The 24606-nt window shown below is 44.2% G+C and overlaps 1 protein-coding gene across 11 annotated transcripts in view; it reads right to left on the reverse strand.

Annotated features, from left to right (window-relative positions):
• The window catches only part of LOC126416983 (sorbin and SH3 domain-containing protein 1), a 1139715-nt gene that overhangs the window by 490007 nt on the left and 625102 nt on the right, over window positions 1-24606 (reverse strand). For 9 of the 11 annotated variants that reach the window (XM_050084885.1, XM_050084932.1, XM_050084925.1 and 6 more), the window contains exon 6: window positions 13474-13548. The exons of the other annotated variants lie outside the window; for them this stretch is intronic. In XM_050084885.1, coding sequence (XP_049940842.1) covers window positions 13474-13548 — 75 coding nt within the window. The remainder of the gene's footprint in view (window positions 1-13473; window positions 13549-24606) is intronic. 11 annotated transcript variants of the gene reach the window in all.

Below are 24606 nucleotides of genomic sequence, written 5' to 3' on the forward strand. Positions count from 1 at the left end.
CACACACCCGTTGGGCATTTTGATCACAATAACCATACATCAACACGATATCGGCCTTTTCCGCAATTGGTAAACGGTCCAATTTAACACGGGTAATGTATCACGAAGCAAATACCGTCCGCACTGGCGGAATGTTACCTGATACCACGTACTTATACGTTTGTGACTATTACAGCGCTATCTATCATAAAGCGAAAAAAGTGGTCCAACTAAAACATTCGTATTTCTTTACGTACTACACGAATATGTAATAAAAATGGGGGTTCCTGTTTTAAAAAACGCAGTTGATATCCGTTTGACCTATTTCAGCGGCATCTAGCGGGCGGGCCAACCATAGCGCCATTTGGTTTCGCCCTTCAAGCTAGACGAGTTTCGTTCTTTGTAGTTTTTTCGTTTGTTGCTTATTTCGTGAGATATTTGGCCCGGTCACTATCAATGAACCTTCCTATATACCCTCCCCACAAATCAGCATAGTTTTAAAAAGCACCGCTCATGCGGTACTCAGCTTGCCCTTTCCTCGCATGATATCCTGCGAACCATGGATGAAGGGCAACAGGCAGGTTCCATATGTCTAGATTGCCACAGACATGACCATGGTGCCCCACTGGAGACCGTTAACGAAGGCACGAGGTATTGTGATGGTTCGAAGACTTCTGAAGTTACAGAACCCAGTACACTGTCCTCGATGTCGAATGTTCATCAGACACACAGGTATCGTCAGGACTGCCCCGGGTAAATGTGACAGGACCACGATTATTTTCACAAACCTAAATGATCTGGCGGACAGGGTGGGCAGCGATCTGCAGTTGTTTGGTGACGACACTATGGTGTATGGGAAGTTGTAGACGTTGATTGGCTGTACGACGACACAAGATGAGTTGCAAAAAATTTGTACTTGATGTAATGAGTGTCAGGTTGCTCTACATGTAGAAATGCAGATGAATAGAAGAAACTATCCCTTAATATTCGAACACAGCAATAGTAGTGACTGGAACGAGTCACGGATGGTGTTATGGAAGGCGAATAGTTGACTTCGGTTTGTTGGGAGGAATTTAAGAAAGTGTGATTCATCTGTAGAGCAGACCTCGTATAGAGCACAAGTGCGACCCATTCGTGAGTGCTGCTATAGTCTTTGGGATCCGCACCAGGTCGCATTGAAGGAAGACATCGAAGCTAGTCAGAGGCATGCTGCCAGATTTGTTATCGGCAGCTTCAATCAACACGCGAGTACTGAAGACACCAAGTTGTAAAGGGTACAGCAATGAGTCCTATATAATATTTATTGCAAATCCAGATTTCGGTTACTGTGTGGACAGCTTCAGTGCAGAAAATTTAAGATGAGGTATTAAAACCACTTGCATGTACACATAGTCTCAACGGTTGAGCGTAAACTCAACCACGTTTCTATTTTTTTTTTTTTTGAATCATCAGTTTTCTGACTGATTTAATGCATTTGATGCGACCCGTCACAAATTTTTCTCCTGTGCCATCTTCTTCAACTCAGAGTAGCACTTGCAACCTAAGTTCTCAATTATTTGCCGGACGTATTCCAATCTCTATCTTCCTTTACAGTTTTTGCTCTCTACGGCTCCCTATAGCACCAATGAAGTCGATGTCTTAACAGATGTCCTGTCATCCTGTCCTTTCTCCTTGTCAGTGTCTTCCACATATTCCTTTCCTCTCCGATTCTGCGCAGAACCTCCTCAATTCTTACCTTATCAGTCCACCTAATTTTCAACATTCGTCTGTAGAACCACATCTCAAATGCTTCGATTCTCTTCAGTTCCGATTTTCCCACAGTCCATGTTTCACTACCACGCAATTCGGTGCTGCAAACGTATATTCTCAGAAATTTCGTCCTCAAATTAATGCTTATGTTTGATATTAGTACACTTCTCTTGGCCAGGAATTCCCTTCTTGCCAGTGCTAGTTTGCTTGCCAAAAACGTAACAAATGATTTGTTAAAAACAACAACGAATCTGGCAAAAATAGCCGCGAATTTTGAAAAAATAACATCTAGTTTGACCGTAAAATAAAACGATTTTTTCCTGTCTCTATTCACATGTCGTATTTCGATAGGGAAATTTAAGTAAGTAATAAATGCAGTAGGATATTCAAAAAGTTCTATTTAGATACATGAAAAGAAAAGTATTGTATTCCGTTCTAGCTGTACAGTAAATGATGCTTTTGTCTGCCGTCGGAAGGGAGAAACTCTTCACTGCACTCTCCAATGAGATGAGAGAAGCTATTTGTCCACCAGGACACGAAGTGACGAGCTAATATAATGGGTTACTGACAAAGTCCACTGTGGAGTTTATTTTCCTGTGTGGGCACAGTTAAACGGGCGTACTGAACAAACAGTAAACTTCCAGAGTTTGGACAGCGGCTACTGGCTGCCTCACTCTGCTCTGAATTCGGCTCGGAACACACTGACCTGTTTAAGTTCATGAATTATGTAGTTACATGGCGCATTTCCTCTACTATGGTAAGGCAACGCGTAACAAAGTAATTTTGCATAATCGCTGGATGCTTCAGATACATTTTGTACTCTGCGCAAACGTTCAGACCTATTACAAAAGTATCCTCCGCAATTAGCGCCAAATACATGTGTTTGAGAAGGCGACATGGAGGAAGATGTTAAAAACAGAGGAGAGAAGACATAAGCCTTAGTATCGCATCGACATGGAGATCGTTAGAGAAAAGCACTACCTTAGCTGGACAGGATGAGTATAGGCTTCCTCCGAGGGTTGTTAAAAAAAAAAAAAACAACAGTATTCCCATGAAGGGAACAATTTCCACCCATCATGTTGCCTGAGCATAGACCATTGAAGGAAATATGAAGATTTTTTTTTTCGTGGAACGCTATTGAAGAAGCTTAGGGAATCAACACTTTCAACAGACTGCACAAATATTTTACGGTCTTGACTGCTCCACTGCACATTCCGCGTAAGGATCTTGAGAGCGATGTAAGAGCGATTAAAAGTTGGACAGAGACATAGTGGCAATAGTTTTTCCCTCACTTCATTTGGAGGTGGAACAGGAAAGAGAACGACTAGCTATGATACAACATACACTCTACCGTGCACTGTGCAGCGGTTCGCGGAGTATATGTAGCTGTAGACATAATCTCACGTGGTACATTAACAAGCTCTATATCACTTTATTCCTCTAATTATAGTGACATTGAATGGCGTTAAAAAGATACGTCATTCTGTTGTATAGAATGGTACTCATTCTCCGGCCGACGATCAACGAAACTATGTTGAAACGCTTATGAAATATCAGATGTGTTCGGTATACGGACGGGAAAAAATGAAGATTAGGTTTTAACATACAGTCGAACTTATCAAAAGTTGGCCTTGGACAAAGATGATTAAGAAAATCGTTAGTTTCCTTAGTAAAGAAACCATCTGGGCATTTGCCTCAGAGGAGAGAAGAAAACCACAGAAAAGCTAAAACTGAATGGCCGGGCGGGGATCTCAACTACCGTCCTTCCGGATGTGAGTAAAACAGAGATAAATTCAGAATAGTGTGTTTTTTTAACTTCCCAATGCAGTATCTACGACTTATACAGGCGGCATATAATGCGTACAGCGTGGCGCGGTGGGCATATGCGTACCTACAAATTTAGAGGTCTGTGGTTATAGCCCATTCAGTCCTAGGATTTTTTGTGAGATATCTGTTCTGTCACCTCTGGAAATTATTCTTTAATGTGAAAAACGCGAAGTTTAAGTTAAAATGCAGGTCGCTATAGTGATATGTCCTTCACCGATCACTGTGTGATATCTATTCAGCCAGCACTTTTTTTCCATTTTTACGTTAATCGTCTGTTGGACTGTAGGCGTGTGGAAGAGAGAGGCTTCGCACCGGGCTGAGAGTCCTTTTCAAGCGTCTGAGGAGCTCATCAGCAGATATTTTGAGTCAAGCCTCCATGGGGGGGGGGGGGGGGGGGGGCGAGATTTTGTCATCAGTTCTGAACGCCCCACACCAGCCTTCTGTCTACTGGCGAGCGGCGGCATTGGGGCCGTCAGTTGGCGTACCATAATCAGACTACTCTGTGCTGGATTCTTGAGGACAGCTGCCCTGGCGCCAGCAGATCGTTGCAGCGGTACCTCTGTTTCGCTCCAAAATCATGACTCACCCTACGAGGTTCCGTCTTTTCCACTAGTGTCTTCCTTATCCAGTGATGACGAAGACACTTGCCAGCATATTTATCCTTTGCCCGACACCGGATTTCACATCCGTATTTTACGTGTACAAGACCCTCGGAAACAGATGAAGGTATCAAGAAAATTTTCAGGGTTGTTCGACATTTGGATCCTAGGAACATACCGTCAAAATTTCTGTCATTTGCTGTGTATAGCCGCCTTGGAATCCATTGCTCGGATTTGGTACGAAAAATGGTTTTTTTTTAAGAAACCGCTGATGAACTAATAACGATTTTCGAAAACTGAAAGATGGCAATTCTAGATAAATGCATAGAGAAAATACCGTTAAAGTTTGAGCAATTTTCTGAGGTTTTTTATTGCTTAGATTTCACCTCATATCGAATCTTACGTGCGCGTTTTACGTGTAGAAGTAGCGTAAATTTGAACCTTGTATCTCGGAATACAGTAACGATATCAAGAATATGTTCAAGGTTGTTCGAGATCGGGATCTTAGAAATATATCGTAAAAATTTCAGTCATTTGGAATCCGTGACTCGACATTGGTACGAAAAAATGGTAAAAAAAAACTTTTTTCTAGGAGGGGGGGGGGGGGGAGTTTCTAAGTAACCGCCCATTAACTAATGGTGCCCCCATAAGCCCCTTAAGGCCTACCGTTGACCACGTCAAATACACAAAGAACCAACCGATTTCCTCTTCCTCCATTAACCTATGCAGGACAAGTGTGTGACATTCATATTTAAATCCTGTGCTGTAGGGTAATCAAACTAAAAATGGTTCAAATGGCTCGGAGCACTACGGCAGTTAACATCTGAGGTCATCAGTCCCACTAGGACTTAGAACTACTTAAACCTAACCAAGCGGAGGACACCACACACATCCACGCCCGAGGCAGGATTCGAACCTGCGACCGTAGTGGTCGCGCGGTACCAGACTGAAGCGCCTAGAACCGCTAATGAAACTAAGACGATCTTTCTGTTGGGTATATATGTGTGCCGATTACAACAATTATTTTTATGTTACATGGTACTGAATATTCAATGGATAAATGTTTTCCGTTTCCTCTCATCGCGCGTTCGCACCTGCCGTATGCGGGGGCGTGCAACCGTCGCACTGGCTGCCCTGGGCCGTTCCAGTCGTTATAATTGGCGTCGCGTATTTTTACCGCTCGGGCTGGAGGCGATGCGGCGATTGTGTACCACGTGTACCTGCCCACGTCGGCACCGCCAGCGGGAAATGGCACTTGTTTGAAAGGCACGCGCCTCACGGACTGCTTGGCAAAACGTCTGCCGACTTTCTTAAGTTACATGGTGCACACGAGTATCTTTTGTTCTGAGTTGTCTGATACGCACAGTTTATGTGCGGGGAGAGATGGATGAAGACGAAAGGTGCAGCTCCATCAAGATCCCCTATCGTTGGATACCCTCTCTGAACTACAGTACTGCAATCATCTTCATCCCGCATGTCAATGTCGTATTAATACACAGCCAAAGCAAAATAGCCACTGATAAGCTCAACAGCGACTTAATTTCCTTGTTCCTGATGCAAATAAAATGTCATTGCTCTCATTGGATCTGAGAATCAGCTTCTAACGGGGAAAACTACCAAAGGGTGGCGCCCGCCCGGTTGGCCGTGCGGTCTAACGCACGGCTTTCCGGAGCGGGAAGGAGCGCCTGGTCCCCGGCACAAATCCACCCGGCGGACTTGTGTCGAGGTCCGGTGAGCCGGCCAGTCTGTGGATGGTTTTTAAGCGGTTTTCCATCTGCCTCGGCGAATGCGGGCTGGTTCCCCCTATTCCGCCTCAGTTACACTATGTCGGCGATTGCTGCGCAAACAAGTTGTGCACGTACGCGTGCACCACCATTACTCTACCACGCAAACATAGGGGTTACACTCGTCTGCTGTGAGACGTTCCCTGGGGGGGGGGGGGGGGGGGTCCACCGGGGGCCGAACCGCACAATAACCCTGGGTTCGGTGTGGGGCGGCTGAGGGGTGAAGTGGACTGAAGTAGTCGTCGTGACGTTGCGGACCATTGCGGCTGCGGCGGCTGCGGCGGCTGCGGCGGCTGCGGCGGCTGCGGCGGGTGCGGAGCCTCTCCGTCGTTTCTAGGTCCCCGGTTCAAAAATGGTTCCCTTGGCTCTCAGCACTATGGAACTTAACAGCTGTGGTCATCAGTCCCCTAGAACTTAGAACTACTTAAACCTAACTAACCTAAGGACATCACACACATCCATGCCCGAGGCAGGATTCGACACTGCGACCGTAGCAGTCGCGCGGTTCCGGACTGCGCGCCTAGAACCGCGAGACCACCGCGGCCTAGGTCCCCGGTTAACATACAATACTAGAGGGTGGCAGTTTAGTTTCATCACTGAAAAAAAGAGTCCTTGAGATTTCCAGGTTTTTTGGATTGAAATTCCACATTTCCCTGAAACAATGTTTGCTGTATGTCAGAATTATACGAACATATTACAGTGGCTTATTTGACTCAGAAAGAGGGCTGTCAATAAAATATCGATATTTATAGACGACTTCCTTTCTGGCCAATATATCGATAGTTCTATATCGACTTGGCAATATCGAGTGCCGGTATTTTTATTTAATATTATATTTTTTTCGCAATTTTTGGTAAATATCGGTATTCTTCAAAAAACCGTTCCTCAAAATAATGAACAAAAATCTAAATGACAATATTGTTGTGAGGGGAAATGCTGACGTAATCGGCGCTCGGTACTACCAACAGAAACCGCAATGTTTATCTTCACCATGCGATTTTGACACTACAACGGATAGGTCGCTGGCGTTGGCACGAATAAGAAATAGGGAAGTCCATATGAAGTGTTCCGGACAAATCCGAAATGTGACGAAACCGAACGTCGGAGCCATCGGACACCTTTCATTGCGCCACTCACATGCAGTTACCATTGTTACCAAAATGGTTATTGGTAAGCGTGAACGTGCATTTTTTCCTCTCAGTTCTTGCTCTAAGTGGATAAGCAGGCTGGTAGTCTGTTGATGTAAGGAATAATAAAATTAAAGAAATGTAATAAAATTAAAGAAATGTAATAAAGAATAATAAAACAATATTTAAATATACAGCTCTAAAACCATTAGTATATTCACAATGTGCAGTCGATATCTTTATAGCCTGTATATCGACATGTCCTCCATCGATATATCGGTGAACCTATACTCCTATTCGATACATCGAGGACTGATAATGATGCTTTTTAAATATCGATCTATCAGGTTCCCGATATTTTTATAAGTATCAAAAGTCCTACTCAGTAGTATGTGTCACGACGAGCACGTGGGTACACAGACTGTTTCATAACGGTCAGAACTGTTGCTAGGCGAGGTTAAAAAACGGCTCTGAGCACTATGGGACTGAACATCAGAGGTCATCAGTCCCCTAGAACTTATAAATACTTAAACCTAACTAACCTAAGGGCATCACACACATCCATGCCCGAGGCAGGATTCGAACCTGCGACCATAGTGGTCGCGCGGTTCCAGACTGAAGCGCCTAGAACCGCTCGGCCACACGGGCCGGCGGCGAGGTTAAAGAAGTGCTCTGCTGAGCTTATCACGGGATTCCAGCACCCTTGTCAATGGAATAACTGTGCGTCGTGTACGGAATATATGCGACTTACCTAACAATCCGTTAGCGAGCTGAAGACAGGAAGATAAAGTAAAATAATTGAACTTACGGCGGAATATTTAAGGGAAAAGCGCCAACTAAAACCGTGGCGAGAGAAAGCTTAGAAGCGCGAATGGGAAACCAGCGTTAAGTTTAAGCCTTTTTCCCCGACGTCGGGATCGGTTGAAAATAAGTCGTGCCAACCGCTGTCAAGGCACTTAACAAGACCGCTACCGAATGCCTTACTAAGGGAACAGAGTGTTCCTATTGGGACGAGGAAGCCATGATCATATACTTCTACAATGTCATTACACATGCGGATCCGCCAAACAAATTTCCAAGATGACTACATGTACAAGTCCGTAAGAGATCTAGACGTATGGGAAGACCTGAACAGAGCTGCTGACGCTACAAAAAGTAAACTATACACCGAATACAAAGGAAACAAATCCGTACAGGCGGTCCAAGTAGGCATGAGCCGCCGCAGAATAGAACGAAAACTGACTCAGACAAGGACAGTTTACGGTTAACACTCGGATGCTGGCACTGGATCGCACAGATCCACAAGGTAGTGTTTCTGTGCCTATGTCTCAACGCCTGCGGTGTTGTACCAGGGTTGTCGAGAAAGTAAGTCCCGGTTGGTCGCGAAATGGAAACCACTGGGAAAGCCCAGTGAAGCTTGACACAGATGCGTTGTGCAGCGTCTAGTATGCCCGTCGATCGTGTCGCGTCGCTCTTTTCAGTTTTGGGTGAACACTGAGCACGTAAAGATGCGTAGCGAATAGCGCCTCCTGCCAAGTATGAGGGCCTGGCTAGAGATTTCGCCTGTGTCATGCAGCCCACATAACGCAACCGCCGAGCAGTTCCTTCTTCATGCCAATTCTCGGTCTCACACTGCAGGGGCAATGAAGACACTCCTGCAGCATTTCCGTTGAGAATTGTTTGATCACCCACAATACAGTCCGTAATTGGCTGGCCCTGAGTCTCATCTCTGTTCACAAGAACCGCTGGCTATGAAGACAAAATGTTTCCACAGACAACGAGCTGCAGACCAGTGCAGACAACTGGTCGAAAGCACAGGCGGGTGCTTTCTATGCGGAGGATATTGGGAAGTTAATACAACACTACGACAAAACTCGACGTTGGAACCGCGACTATGTAGAGAAGTAGGTGGATGGTGTACCCAACTGTTGCAAATAAAACGTTTCTGGTTTTCACTGTGGTTTCCATTTCGCGACAGATCGAAACTTACTTTCTGGACAACCCTCGTATACCCCCTCTCGTCTATTCCCCTAACTTGGGCATTCGCAACAGGCAATAATGTGTTTACTTCTGCAAGAGCAACACCTTAGCTACACAGGAGCGATGGATCGCACAGATACCATGCCAGCATCCCTGTAAGTATTCTTGATTGTTAAGACCATAGGTAAATAGTAGGATATAATAAACATGTCTTTTGTACAACTCATAAAAAATGTAATGCAAAAAATGATCCATTTATTTACATAAGTGATGGATCATAAATAAAGACACACACTAATGTAATGTACGAGTTTTATCAACAATCCAGTGTCATAAAGTTTTGCCGCCCCTAGAAATTTCTTCGTTACCGGCGTCGGACACGATTCCGTGCCATGCCGAGAGAGCGTCAAGTATATGAGAAATCTTCGCAGGAACACGCTTGGAATGTTGTTACTGGAATATTGTGCTAATATAGTTTAACAGCAACGACACTGTTCACACTTCGGTCATTGTTGACTTTATTAATGTTGACTCTGAGAGAAAGTTGGCAACAACTACTTTGCACTGAAATGAGCTAAACAGAACTAAAGACAGAATATTCAATGCTACAAAACATGCATGTTCAAATACGATTCGGTATTTACAATTTTTATAAAATGAAAAAAAACACCTTTGACTTTGTGTGATTTACGAAGTCACAGCTACATGGCAAATTCTGACTCGCACGCTACACTTTGTCGCACTCAGAACAATGCAGTGGGAAGCAGACCTGGAGCCCGAGCACCCACGGGCAGGAACGAAGATTTCCGATGCCAGCGAGCGCGACGGCGGTAGCCGCGATCGAGCAATACACTTTGCAACAATGTAGTGCACTTCGTCACCTTTCCTCGCGCGATTTCTCTACTCATTATCTCCGAAGCAAAATCTCAGTGTGATTTGAAACGAAATGACTCCATCAACGAACAGTTGAGCACCTCTTCTCCGAGTCTTTCAGAATTACCTGGTATTTCCATTCCTATTCGAGCAAATTGAATTTCTCTCAGAACTTCAGATTTTTCCGTAGTTCTTACTCTGTACTGAGAAACATGATGTTCAAAAAAATGGCTCTGAGCACTACGGGACTTAACAGCTGAGGTCATGAGTCCCCTAGAACTTAGAAATACTTAAACCTAACTAACCTAAGGACATCACACACCCGAGGCAGGATTCGAACCAGCGACCGTAGCGGTCGCGCGGCTAAACATGATGTATTTTGCCATTTTTCTCGCACTGTTGCTAGAAGTGAAAGTCAGACTAAAAACGTAAGACCGAATGCTGTGCTTTAGTATTAGCTGGAATTTACCAAACTGAGGCACATGGTTATCAGACTGCGAAAAACTGAAGTGGGAGTTTTTTTCTTAGAATGACATGCGAATTGTGCTAGCCTATAGTTTGTATAAGAGTAAGAGCATAATTTCGTCACGTTTTGCACCTTCTTGGAATCATCACCATCCCTCCGCCACATTTTTACTGCAGGTACTGGAAAGCACCCTACATTGGTGGCACTATAATTCATAACTACCAGCTACGAATACATCTGTTGCAGTGAAGAATTTAATACTCAGCAAACCCTGTAAACATATACATTACCACAATAACAGTTGAAAGTATTTATCAGAGAGACTCGCCGAACAATGACGCTGAAACTGTCTTCCAACGAGAGCTATCTTAGCAGCTGGAGGGATAGGAAAAACACCCCAAATTTTTTTCTCCTATGGGTCAAAACGAAAACAGTGAAGATATTTGAAGGGAGCTGACAGTATTTGTAGCCCACTAGCACAAGGAGTCTGCAGACATCATAGATACCATGCGTTATTTAAAAATGAAGTACTATTGAATAGTAATATTTTTGCCAAGTGTGTGTTTCTTGCAGCAGTGGAAATGAAGGAATTACTCAGCAACAACGGAAGTTGTTAACGAATAATTTGTTTGGCAAAGTGAACCCAAACTGCTCAGTCATATGGAGGGAGATACCTGGGAAAAGTTTTGCAGAACGTTTAGGAAGAGAGAAGAAACAGAGAGATAGTCTGAAACACTTATCAGCAAGGCCTGATGTGACAGATTTAGTTACAGTGAAGACTTTAATACTCAATAAACCATGTAAATATTTACATACCTCAGTAACAGTTGCTCAGAGGTCGCTCTATACTAATTTGGGTACATTAATCATCAAAGAATTATTGCCAGTAGATGCCTGACCCAGTTCGTTTCGGTCGCTGCCCTACAATCAGCTGCCAACTCTCCCAGAAGTTATTCTCTTTCCAGGCCACAACTTGGATGTCACGCAATGACTGATGCCGCCTACAGACCTGTAGCTGCCAGCAGACGATACACGCTAAAGCACTGCAGAAATAGTCGATCTGCGATGTTGTCTCAAAGTAGAAGCTAACACCTAGAAAAAGCAACCATGGTACATGCAAGGTTTTTCTTTTTAATCTTAATGTTTGATGGAGAGATTGTATTTCAGAACTAGCGGAGAAAGTCGGCGTTTTGCGGGTTTTTATTTGTAGCTGTGCTTGAGACTTCGTCGAGTGGAATTTATTTTTTACTTACGAAGCTTCTTAGTATATCAAGTTTGAAGTAGTAAGAATGGGGACATGAAGGAAGAGCTTATTTGCTTCACTAACGCCCGAGAGAGCCGTGTAGAGCGCGCCGTACGAAAAGCAACTAACACTGACGTATGCGCTCGCAACCGGCAGCCTCTGGCGTTGTGCATTGTTTATGGTCATGGCATAATTTCACTTGGAACTGTAAGTTTAAAGCGAAATGATCAACTATTAGGAATGTAGAAGATTCGGGGTATGAAAACTTGAGCACTGCGCCACTTCACATCAAAATTTCCGCTTATATACTATTACGTTGGAGAGAAACAACTTTAAGCCTCGGTGAGTGAAAGGTTCTGAGGAGCGAGATATTGCATGATGCTCTCGAGTAGAGCTACATCGCGCCTCACTTTCCAAAGAGCGAGTTAAAGCCCGGTGGTTTCGTGCCACAGCAAGTCTCGCCTCACTACTTCAGTGGATTCTTGAGACAGCTTAGTCTTTTTGCCGTTCTGATGTGTTCGAAACGACTCGACCGTTTTCTAGGCTTTTTTACTCGTGAAGAAAACTAAATCAAAATGTAATAAGCAGGCTCCGAAAATACGTCTGTCACTCAAAGAACGAACAGTGGTTCTTTGATGTAGTACGTCGTGATGATTAAACATCTGAAATACTAAGTTGGGCGGAAGATTTTAGATAAAACATTAAAATACGTTTGTTTCTTCTAGTTTCGATTTCGATTAAATAAAGTTTGTATCTTACCATGAAAATTCCTCAAGTAGGTTTGGAGATCAGCATGTCAGACAAACAATGAGAGACTATGGATTTAGATAAAACTCTAAATTGCGAATTTTTTCGTGATCTGGTAAATCTAAAAGGAAGCCTGAGAAAAAATGAGGAAGCATTTTGTTCCTGATGATGATTTTTTTGGGTAAAGGGTAAGTGGACCAAAATAGAATATTTTGTAGACACGAAGGTAATTATGGTGTACTTATGCCCGCCCGGTTGGCCGTGCGGTCTAACGCATGGCTTTCCGGGCAGTCCCTGGTACGAATCCGCCCGGCGGATCTGTGTCGAGGTCCGGTGAGCCGGCAAGTCTGTGGATGGTTTTTAGGCGGTTTTCCATCTGCCACAGCAAATGCGGGTTGGTTCCCTTTATTCCGCCTCCGTTACACTATGTCGGCGATTGCTGCCCAAACAAGTTTTCCCCGTACGCGTACACCACCATTACTCTACCACGCAAACATAGGGGTTACACTCGTCTGGTGTGAGACGTTCCCTGGGGGTCCAACGGGGGCCGAACCGCAGAATAACCCTCGGTTCGGTGTGGGGCGACGAAGGGGTGAAGTGGATTGCGGTAGTCGTCGTGGGGTTGCGGACCACTGCGGCTGCGGCGGGGATGGAGCCTCTCCGTCGTTTCTAGGTCCCCGGTTAACACAACATGACGTACTTTAATTACATTCCTGGAGCTGGTCCACGTACATATTTCATTTAATACTGTTTATAAATGGGGGACTCAAGCGCAAGTGGTTTACAATTAATAAATGTCTTCAGCATAATATACCCACCATCGCATAAATTAACTTCCAGTGTGGAACTAACATATCGAACTCCACGTAAAATAGCTGCCTTTCTTGTGGCAACCAATACACTTGATATTTGATCAGTACAGAGTCAAAGAATCTTAATGTATCATCCATCATTCAAGCGGTCCCGCAGCAGGACTGTGCCAACAGATAGTGCTAAGTCAAGCCACTTGCCTGTTTGGTCTCTTGACACAAAGAAGACGGACGGACACGACGCCACAGACACAGAGAGAGTACTGGCAGACGCAGTGTACCATACGTACCTCTGGCGAGCAGGAAGGCGCGGCAGGAGGGCGACAGAGCTCGGTACACGTCCCTCAGCAGCGGGCTGCCCTTGGCTGCACACCAACACCACATGCTACGTCATCTCTACCACCACCAGCTCACCGAGCACCTCCCTGCACCGCCGTCTTGTGCAGTAGCACACAGGAAGCGGTTCTGCCGTGACTACTAAACTCTGATCAAAAGTTTCGCGACCGTCACAGATCGATTCCCACTCTGTTCACAACTACGCTCTGGGTTACTTAACGATAACCTTTGTGCTTGCTCCTTAGCGTTACATAAAAATAGAATGTGAGGTGATCTCATGGAGACATGATTTCCTTAAATTTTGTGATATTTGTGTGGTTGCTTGAGGGAAGTACTTTAAAACGCAGCTGCGGGATGTGGTGCTAACTGTTAGTAAGTAAATGCAGGCAAAGAGTTTGTTTAAAATTGTTGCGCACCCTTGGAAGGTTTCCATCATCTGGAAGGTGGGGCAGAAGGGTGTTACCTTCGCAAGTAGCCAAAGGTGGTTACGTAAAAACAGGAAGATTAAGGTTTAACGTCCCGTTGACGACGAGTCTTTAGGGCCGCAGCACAAGCTCGGATGTGGCACGAAAATCTGCCACATTCGTTTCAAAGGAACCCTCGCAGCATTTCCTTTGAGTGACTTATAGAATCATAGACGGCTAAATTTGAATGACCGGGCTCGGAATTGAAGCGTCATGCACCAAAATGTGAGTTCCTTGTCTCAACATTGTGCTTTCATCCTGAGACGCCGCCAATAAGGATGTTACTGTAACATGAGGTCTTGGGGGAGGCTTAACACTCAGTTGCTTTGCCACTACGCTTTTTGTAAAATACTGATATCCAGGGGATGAGACAAATGAGAGAGCTGAGGGGACAAACGTTTCGCCCCAGCATTCCTAGTTTTGCATACATCAGCCAGTTACGGATACAGAGGGCAAAATGCAGAAAAAAGGGGTGGGGGACTCATTTTGGACCTTCGGAAGTTTGGGGGATTGAGGTAGGAATCTGGGAAATGGCCTAAGAATCCAGAAAACACTGGTATCATTTTCGATCTCGTAGGGGGAGGGGGGGGGGGGCGGCGACAGCATCGCCACGGCACCAAGTGTTCTCCCATTTGATCCAACGCCCGGTAGACGGTGACATTACGTGTCAGAACGTCCGACTCTTCTCGTTCAGGCTTTCGTCCTGGTGGCAGTGTGTGGAGCCAGTTAATGGATCAACCAATGGAGGTTTCTCGAGAACATTGTGGGTGTCAGCGTAAACGTACCAACAGAAGGTGGTCGCAAGTCATTTGACAGCCATACGCAAGACACTCAAACTGGTAGCTGCTTGCCAGGCAGTTTGGTACTACGTGGTCGCTGTACACGACGTATCCAAACGGGTTTCACAATGTATCACAGCCATCTCCACATTCTGAAGCATATTTGGTAACGGTAAACAACTAAAACGTTTACTTATAGTAACAAACTTGAGATCACATGCTTAAGTTTTATAACAACCACATTATTATGAACTTGACATTGCAATGACATTCTAATACGCTACATCAGTGAGAGGAAGTTTGCCAGAAAACTGCTTCCCTTTGTTATCTGGCATCTTGCGCACAAATTCGTCGACGCGCAGCATATCACCGACAGGCTATCACCTCACTTGTTTGCTACAATTGACAGATGGGGCGAGACAATCTCATCAACATGGACCATAACAGCTGATTTCAAATGCTCTACGAGTAAAACACCGATAATTAAGTCGGAGCTCAGTGGAGGAAAGTGAGAAAACTGTTGTCAGAAATTCCTAAACTTGACTGTTTAGATTAGGAAAAGTCTTCGTGATTCCGTAGTCAGAATCATTAATATGGTGACTGAAGCCATAAAAATATAAAATAGTATTCGTAAGGACCACGAACAAAGGTAAATATACCCAGGCACGCGAATGACGCAGATGGCACATATCACTGCAGTGGAAAGTAATCGTTCTATTCGTGGTGAAACTGCAGCTCCAGAGGGTTGTATCGAAATGCAGGAAGGCCAGCAGAGGATCAACGCCCCGTGCAGAGAGAACGAACGTAGCTTACTGCGCATAAATAACGGCAGACACTACTGCTCGATTACAGATTCACTGGAAAAAGAAGCAACCTTTGCCAGGTTGGATTAATGAAGAAGATAGAGAAGAGCCAAAAAATGAGAAAATGTTTCGTCAGTGGTTCTCATAGTAAAGTGAGAGCGTCAGAGAGAGAGAGAATGAGAGAGAGAGAGAGAGAGAGACGTTCATCCAACCCCAAGGCCAGATGCTACAAGAGAGAGAGAGAGAGAGAGAGAGAGAGAGAGAGAGGCGTCATGCATTACGGAGTGGTTTATCACAAAAATTCCGAGAGCGTACGTTGCAAGAAGAATCAAGTAAAATATTATTTCCTGCCACTCGCGTGTTGCGAAAGGAATATGGCGGTGAAGTCAGAGAAATTTGAGGTGAAACGGAGGCATACCAAATCTTTATTCCAGAGCGGATTATTTTCGGATGGAACATGAGATACTGTTAGACAAGGTACTGTTCCATCACATGCTGTAATATGGCTTACGTAGTGTGAATGTACAATGTACGTGTCGTGCTGGATATATGTGACAGTCTCGGGACTAAGAAAAGGAAGATTACGGTTTTGGCGTCCCATCGACTAAGAGGTTGTTAGCGATGGAACAGATGCTCTAATTGGGAAAAAACTGAGAAGAAAAGTAGCCTTGCTGTTTCAAAGGAAGCATTCTAGCATTCGCATCAGACAGATAAGGGAACTCACGGAAAACATTAACCTGGATGGCCTGGCCCGATGATAATTTAATAAGGAACAATATTCATGTCAGAGTAAATATTTCATCAATTGGTAAATATCTCATCGATTGGTGCAGTAAAACGTTAGTTTGGCGAAAATTCTATGGGTGGACAAAGTAAGAGTCGATCTGTGACAGCATGAGGCATGCGGTGCAGGGAAGGCATTGTAACCAAATACCATGCCAGACAATACCTGTCAGCAAGTAAAGCCAACCACAGTTAATAAAAACAACCAGCACCAGCAGCACTAGCTACAAACCAAATGCACTACAAACTACGATTAATAAGTTAATTATTTACAAAAAACTACACACAAAAAGGCGAGCAATAAATATATATATAATTACAGTGTTTGTTTTGCGCGCGCCCCACCCACCCACACACACACACACACACACACACAATTTGGCTGCAGTCAGGCGGCATTTAAAAGTGATATACATACTGTGCGTTAGCAATGAAAAGCACACTGTGCCAAATAATAAAGCTGCTGTTTGCCTTTCACATGCTGAAGTGAATCGTACGACACTGTTCAAAAATGATTTACATGAAGCCATTAGTGCGGCGAACCCAGTACTTCCGCATTTACATACGGTAAGCAGATGGTCATAAAAATAATGAACACACCTATGTCCCACGCCACTACTCCGTTCTTCGATGGAATGTTAAACCACGGGGCCTTTAGTGACGAGCTCCTTGTTTGACAGTTTCCACGTTTACTTGCCGACTCAATTTCGGTTCAAGTTTCGAGCTTTTTGCAGCAATTCTGGGATAAAGAAGGGGACTGTGGAAAAGAACTGAAGACCTTAAGACAGTGAACACGTATGGTGACCTAATGTTATTTACAAACAAGATGCAGAAAATATTAAATACTCAACCTATGGATGGGATGACGACATGTACGCATATCTGATATGGTATTTTTAAATTTTGTATGAGCTGAATCACAAAATTTTTGCTGTATTCCATCACAAAAAGGTTAAACGGCCGAAACTGTAATAGTAGATTTTATGAATATGTTGTTCGCTTCAAAAAATTTTGTATGACTGAAACACAATCATGAAATATTAAATTGTACAGTGTTGTGTGCTCCATAGCTTGTATGTAATTTAATTCATAGAGGGCATCATGTTATATACCCAGAACTGTACATCAAGATTATTTATGTGCTATCCCCTGTATACTGACGTATTGCCCATCATCAGTGACATCTGATACAGAGCGTAAACAAAGGAATCTACGCATATCTATGTCGATAACACAAGAACATTCTGAATACACTAAAGTGGAAACAATTTTACTTACAACCTGTATACATGTACATCAAATAAGGTGTATTTCAAGTATAAAGTTAATATGATAGTTAAAAATGACATGGATCTAGAAATAATAGAACCCCATTAATATTTAAAATCTAATTGTAACGCTCTACGTGCCTATGCCTACACGGCCACGGTGGGGTCCATTATATGTCTTACCTCTTCGGCACACAAACCATTGTGTCTACATGGCATACCGTAGGGACTTAAGAAAGTTAAGTTGCACACTACGATAAGACCACAGCGCAACTAGAGTGGAGGATTGTCAGAAGAAGGTTCACGTTCCGGGTTTCCTGCAGACAGTTGTGCTGCGGTACGGTCATGACAGGCTGCGAGTGAAATTACGCAGCAGGTGGAAATATTCTCCAAAGTTGGAACACACAGCACAGTGCGATTATTGCGGGCAAAACATACAGATTGCTGACGGTTTTACCGTGATATTCTGTCGGTATCTTGACCAAATGCGCTGTTGCCTCACGGGCATGGGTGTGTGTGTTGTCTTTAGCGTAACATAGTTTACGCTAGATTAAGTAGCGCCGGCCACGGTGGTCTCGCGGTTAAAGCGCTCAGTCCGAAACCGCGCGACTGCTCCGGTCGCAGGTTCGAATCCTGCCTCGGGCATGGATGTGTGTGATGTCCTTCGGTTAGTTAGGTTTAAGTATTTCTAAGTTCTAGGGGACTGATGATCACATATGTTAAGTCCCATAGTGCTCAGAGCCATTTGAACCATTTTTTGATTAAGTAGCATGTAAGCTTAGGGACCGATGACCTCAGTAGTTTGGTCCCATAGAACTTTGCACAAATTTTTCTGTTGCCTCAACCGTAGTGGAGTGGTGCCAGCAAACTGGCCAAGGGGGCACAGACGTGGGGTGATGCTGATCGTGAAAGAAGGCCATCGACCACACATGACAATGATCAGGTAAACATTTCGGCAAACCGAAAGAAAATCACGAGGGGGGGGGGGGGGATTTTCCAACGATGAGGACGTCCACACACAGCGGTTCTCGATGGCTCCTTGACCAAGGACTGTTAGAATGTTCCGACAGTTGTTTACACAGACTTGGTGATATGCTGAAAACTGGTGTCATGTACCTGTGTCACTTTAAAGTGCAATGCGGCATTCAATGAAAGCTACTTGACTTACCATTATAATGTGTAACTTAACTTTATAAAGAGCCCTCGTAACTCTGAAGCGCTGAACCGCAACCACACTTCCCTCTCGTATCGGACACTATTGTTACAGAAAACATGAAACCGGGGGCACGCCATGGTAATATACAGGGTTATAATTAGATTTTAAACATTCATGGGATTCCATGTTTTCTAGATCCACATCATTTTTTAAACATTACAAAGATTTTATACCCGACAGACACATCATTTGGTGTAGAAGTGCACAATATGTAAGTAATCTTGTTTCTGTTTTAGTGTGTGCAAAATGTACTTGTGCTATTGGCAGCGATATGTGTTCGAGGTCTGTCCAAAATATTCCAGAATTTTATCCACAAAATTTTTCTACGCTTATCTTTTACTTATTGTGTATGGTCTCCTTAGGAATACATTCCTCCACAATCAATACACCGCTCCCAACCCCGATTCCGCTTCCGGAAGCAATCTTGGTACGCCTTTTGCTGGATCGCTCGAAGCGCCGCCTGCGAATTTTATTTTATCTCGTCTATCGTTGCAAATCTTTGTTCTTTCGACGGCGTTTTCAGCTTTGGAAATAAAGAAGTCCGCAGGGACCGGATCTGGGGCGGCACAGAGATTTTGTCTTTTGCGCATTAGTGACGCACCAACAGGAATGAATATGCGGGTGCGTTATTGTGATGCCATGAATTGTCTCGCCACGTTTCAGGCCGTCTCCTTCGAACTTTTTCCCACGGGCGTCGCAACACGTCCGGATAGTATCATACACTCCTGGAAATTGAAATAAGAACACCGTGAATTCATTGTCCCAGGAAGGGGAAACTTTATTGACACATTCCTGGGGTCAGATACATCACATGATCACACTGACAGAACCACAGGCACATAGACACAGGCAACAGAGCGTGCACAATGTCGGCACTAGTACAGTGTATATCCACCTTTCGCAGCAATGCAGGCTGCTATTCTCCCATGGAGACGATCGTAGAGATGCTGGATGTAGTCCTGTGGAACGGCTTGCCATGCCATTTCCACCTGGCGCCTCAGTTGGACCAGCGTTCGTGCTGGACGTGCAGACCGCGTGAGACGACGCTTCATCCTGTCCCAAACATGCTCAATGGGGGACAGATCCGGAGATCTTGCTGGCCAGGGTAGTTGACTTACACCTTCTAGAGCACGTTGGGTGGCACGGGATACATGCGGACGTGCATTGTCCTGTTGGAACAGTAAGTTCCCTTGCCGGTCTAGGAATGGTAGAACGATGGGTTCGATGACGGTTTGGATGTACCGTGCACTATTCAGTGTCCCCTCGACGATCACCAGTGGTGTACGGCCAGTGTAAGAGATCGCTCCCCACACCATGATGCCGGGTGTTGGCCCTGTGTGCCTCGGTCGTATGCAGTCCTGATTAAGGCGCTCACCTGCACGGCGCCAAACACGCATACGACCATCATTGGCACCAAGGCAGAAGCGACTCTCATCGCTGAAGACGACACGTCTCCATTCGTCCCTCCATTCACGCCTGTCGCGACACCACTGGAGGCGGGCTGCACGATGTTGGGGCGTGAGCGGAAGACGGCCTAACGGTGCGCGGGACCGTAGCCCAGCTTCATGGAGACGGTTGCGAATGGTCCTCGCCGATACCCCAGGAGCAACAGTGTCCCTAGTTTGCTGGGAAGTGGCGGTGCGGTCCCCTACGGCACTGCGTAGGATCCTACGGTCTTGGCGTGCATCCGTGCGTCGCTGCGGTCCGGTCCCAGGTCGACGGGCACGTGCACCTTCCGCCCACCACTGGCGACAACATCGATGTACTGTGGAGACCTCACGCCCCACGTGTTGAGCAATTCGGCGGTACGTCCACCCGGCCTCCCGCATGCCCACTATACGCCCTCGCTCAAAGTCCGTCAGCTGCACATACGGTTCACGTCCACGCTGTCGCGGCATGCTACCAGTGTTAAAGACTGCGATGGAGCTCCGTATGCCACGGCAAACTGGCTGACACTGACGGCGGCGGTGCACAAATGCTGCGCAGCTAGCGCCATTCGACGGCCAACACCGCGGTTCCTGGTGTGTCCGCTGTGCCGTGCGTATGATCATTGCTTGTACAGCCCTCTCGCAGTGTCCGGAGCAAGTATGGTGGGTCTGACACACCGGTGTCAATGTGTTCTTTTTTCCATTTCCAGGAGTGTAGGTTAACAGTTTGTCCCTCTGGCACGAATTCGTTATGAACTAATCCTTCAAAATCAAAGACTATTTGCATGACTCTGACATTTAACCTGACCTGACGAGGTTTTTTTGGTCTTGGGAGAACCTTTCCTGACCCATTGTGAAGATCAAACCTTGGTCTCAACATCACAGCCGTAGGCCCACGTCTCATCACCAGTAATGATTCTCTTAAGGAACATCTCGTTCCCATTTGCGCGATCCAAAAGCTTTTCACAGACTGCGAGGCGAAGGTCTTTCTGTTCTTGACTCTTGAGACGTGGCACGGACTTGGCGGCAGTGCGATGCATTCATATATGCTTTGTAAGGATTTCATGACATGATCCAACTGAAACGTGAATGTAATCTCGCGGAGAGTCAGTCTCGATTGGCACGCACAGTTTCGTTGATGTTGCTGACATAAGCGTCAAAGGGCGTCCTGAACGAGGGTCATCTTTAACTTCCATCCGGCCATTTTTAAACTGTCTGAACTATTCGTAAAACCGAGTATGGCTTAAGCAATCATCACCTTAGGGTTCTTATATGAAACTTCCTGGCAGATTAAAACTGTGTGCCAGACCGAGACTCGAACTCGGGACCTTTGCCTTTCGCGGGGAAGTGCTCTACCATCTGAGCTACCCAAGCACGGCTCACGACCCGTCTTCACAGCTTCAATTCTGCCAGTACCTCGTCTCCTACGTTCCAAAATTTCGCAGAACCCCTTCTGCGAACCTTGCAGATCTAGCACTCCTGGAAGAAAGGATATAGGGTTCATGCATCATTTACTGTGTCTCTGTAAAGCTTTTCTTGAGTTTCGCGCAAAATTTAATGCAAAAGCGGTGCTCCTCTTACTCTGCCATACTGAATTTCGCAAACTGAGCCACACAACGTTTCACTCAATACAGCACTGAACAGTAACTAGCAGACATACGACAGTGAAAATTCGGCAGTTACATATTAAACACAGGCGCGCGCAGGGATGCCAACCGCATTTTTCTCCAACACACTATTGGCCCGAAACTGCGAATGTTCCGGAATTCTTTGAACACACCTCGTACATCTGTTTGTTTTTGCTTTGTGTCCGATGCCACTAAAACCGGTCTGGTACACAGAATACTTTTGAAGGGCAGTTCATCATGTACAACAAGACGTCCTTTACTCTGTACGAATTTCCTCTGGAAATAATTCACGAGTTATACGTATCTATTCTACGATAATTTGTAGATCCAGCGCAAACTATAAGGTTCGGACGCTTTGTTAACTACTGCCAGGGAAATGTGTTTACTGTGTACACCATAATGCGAGCGCACATAGCACATTTGGCACACAGTTTCAGCCCTTCGTAAATTTTGTATCTGTTTGAAAGCTAATATGAAGGCTCATCATTATTAACGCGAAAGCACTAATTACACTCATTTCGAATGTACATGTCTTCATCTTCAGAAATATTTGCACAGAAGAAACTTCATTGCATGAGAAACATTTACAAACGTTCATCCATGGAAAATTGTCACTATATTGTCATTATCTTATACAATGAAACGACTATGAGGACAATGTAAATGCTTTCCATGCAATGAAGATTTTAATGTGAAGGATGTTTCTGATAATTAAGGCATAAAGTTAACGATTGTACATTATTTATGGTTGAACCTAGATTTCAGCTTTCGAGCTACCAACAGGCACGACCTCACAACTGGTCATTGTTAAATTCAATGTTTTTATCGATTAGTTTGGGACAGGTGTTACTTTCTTTATCTTGGCAAGCATCTGTAGTCCCAGATTAGCTGCTTCAATAAAAGGTAGAGGGCTGCACGGCAAAGAACAGATTAAGATATCCACCTCGTCGAATTAGGTTTTTGCAACTAGCAGGTACAAATGTAGGCGATGAACCGTTGACCGCTGTGAATATCGAAAGCATCATACCGGTTCTATGAAACAAAGTTCTCTAAAGATTCCTTATGACCATTACGTACGCCGGCGTATATGCAGCTTTTCGAATAAAATAAAAGGCATTCTGCACACATCATACTACAAAACTGACTGAAGCAAATGAAAACCATCTTTTTCATTATGTAATGTATTATTTTTGAGCACTAGAGCACTGAAGTTTTATACTTTCCTGAAAAACATGCGGCTCATGAATCAGTGCTGAACATACAAAAATTTCAAAATTATTTACCCAGTAACAAACCACGCTCCACAAATACTACCGTTCTTTTGAGATTAGTAGTCCCATTACAAATAACAGTTCCAACGAAAATACGAGTGCGAACTGTAACACATGCATTCCAGAACTGTATATATATCTTAAAAAATAGTCCCTTCAAAAAACAGCTGCAGTTCTGATCAAATTGGTCGGCTGTAATTATGAGTCATCTCCATCGTGGTTAAGAAAGTCCGTGTTAGTGATACAACACCGTTGTGGATATGCACAATGTATAATGGTGAAGAAGTAAACGCAAAAAAAGAAACAACATACTTAAGATTTCACTCCAGATTTACTTCCGCGTCTTTTACTTCAGAAAGTAACGACATACTGTAAATCGCAATAGGAAATTTATTTATGAATAATCTAATGATGCAGATGGTTTTCAGTAATGATGAAAGAGAAAATGATCCTAGGTAATGAATTATAACAGGAATTTTTGACTCATCGGCAGTATTCTGGATAAATAGATCCGTTTTTTTTTTGAGACATAATGTCCTAGCTTGCTCAAAGAGCAAGTCTTTCAACAAGTCCGGACATTATGTCTCAAATGAGGAAACTGACCTGTTTGTCCAGAATACTGCCGATGAGTCAAAATTCCTGTAGTAATTCATTACCTAGGATAATTTAATTTTAATAATTACACGTTTTAGAATAAGATAATGGCTTTAACTTAAAGATATTTCGTTTTATAATTGTAGCAACCATCGAGAGTAATGGAAATCCACATGGGATGCACAATAAAAGTGAGCGGTAAATACTACCGAAAATGAAAGGAAATATTATGGTTTGGCATCCTGTAGAGTTAAAGGCTTCAGAAACATTAAAAATATGAAGAAGCATGGCGAAAGAGTTACCAGACGGGCATTTTAACCTCTTTCGTCACGAACACGAATCGAGTGTCTCAACTACAACATTACCTCGTGCGGTATCTTCAGTTGTGTCTCTACCGCTGATATTGCTGAGAAAGCTTTCTTCATCTGTTCCTTATCTTGTTATCACATTCAGTGTTACCCACAAGAGACTGTATTCGGAGCCCAATGACTGTCGCGTCGTGACCTCAATGCTGCCAAAGATAACCCTGTGGAGCCTAATGCGATTCTCGAAATCACTCTTTCACGTGTTTGGGGTAGAAAGTATCATACGGTATTTTATGATCATTGTAACCACAGTGGCTATTCGTGGTAAAACCGAGTGATTCGTAGAAAGATGGAATAGCTCCAATTGTTACAATTCTACTTCTTAAATGAATAATTAATTTTGTAAATTATGCATATAATGCATGTACTATGTCATAATACACAAAACTGTCAGATTATTACTCATGCAGTATTTCTATGAATTATATTATTCACAATATAATTTATTGCCTGATGACGGCAATAGTGTATTTAGTTAATGTGGAAAGA

This window comes from Schistocerca serialis, chromosome 1 (genome assembly GCF_023864345.2).
Source record: "Schistocerca serialis cubense isolate TAMUIC-IGC-003099 chromosome 1, iqSchSeri2.2, whole genome shotgun sequence".
In the NCBI taxonomy this organism is placed as follows: domain Eukaryota; kingdom Metazoa; phylum Arthropoda; class Insecta; order Orthoptera; family Acrididae; genus Schistocerca; species Schistocerca serialis.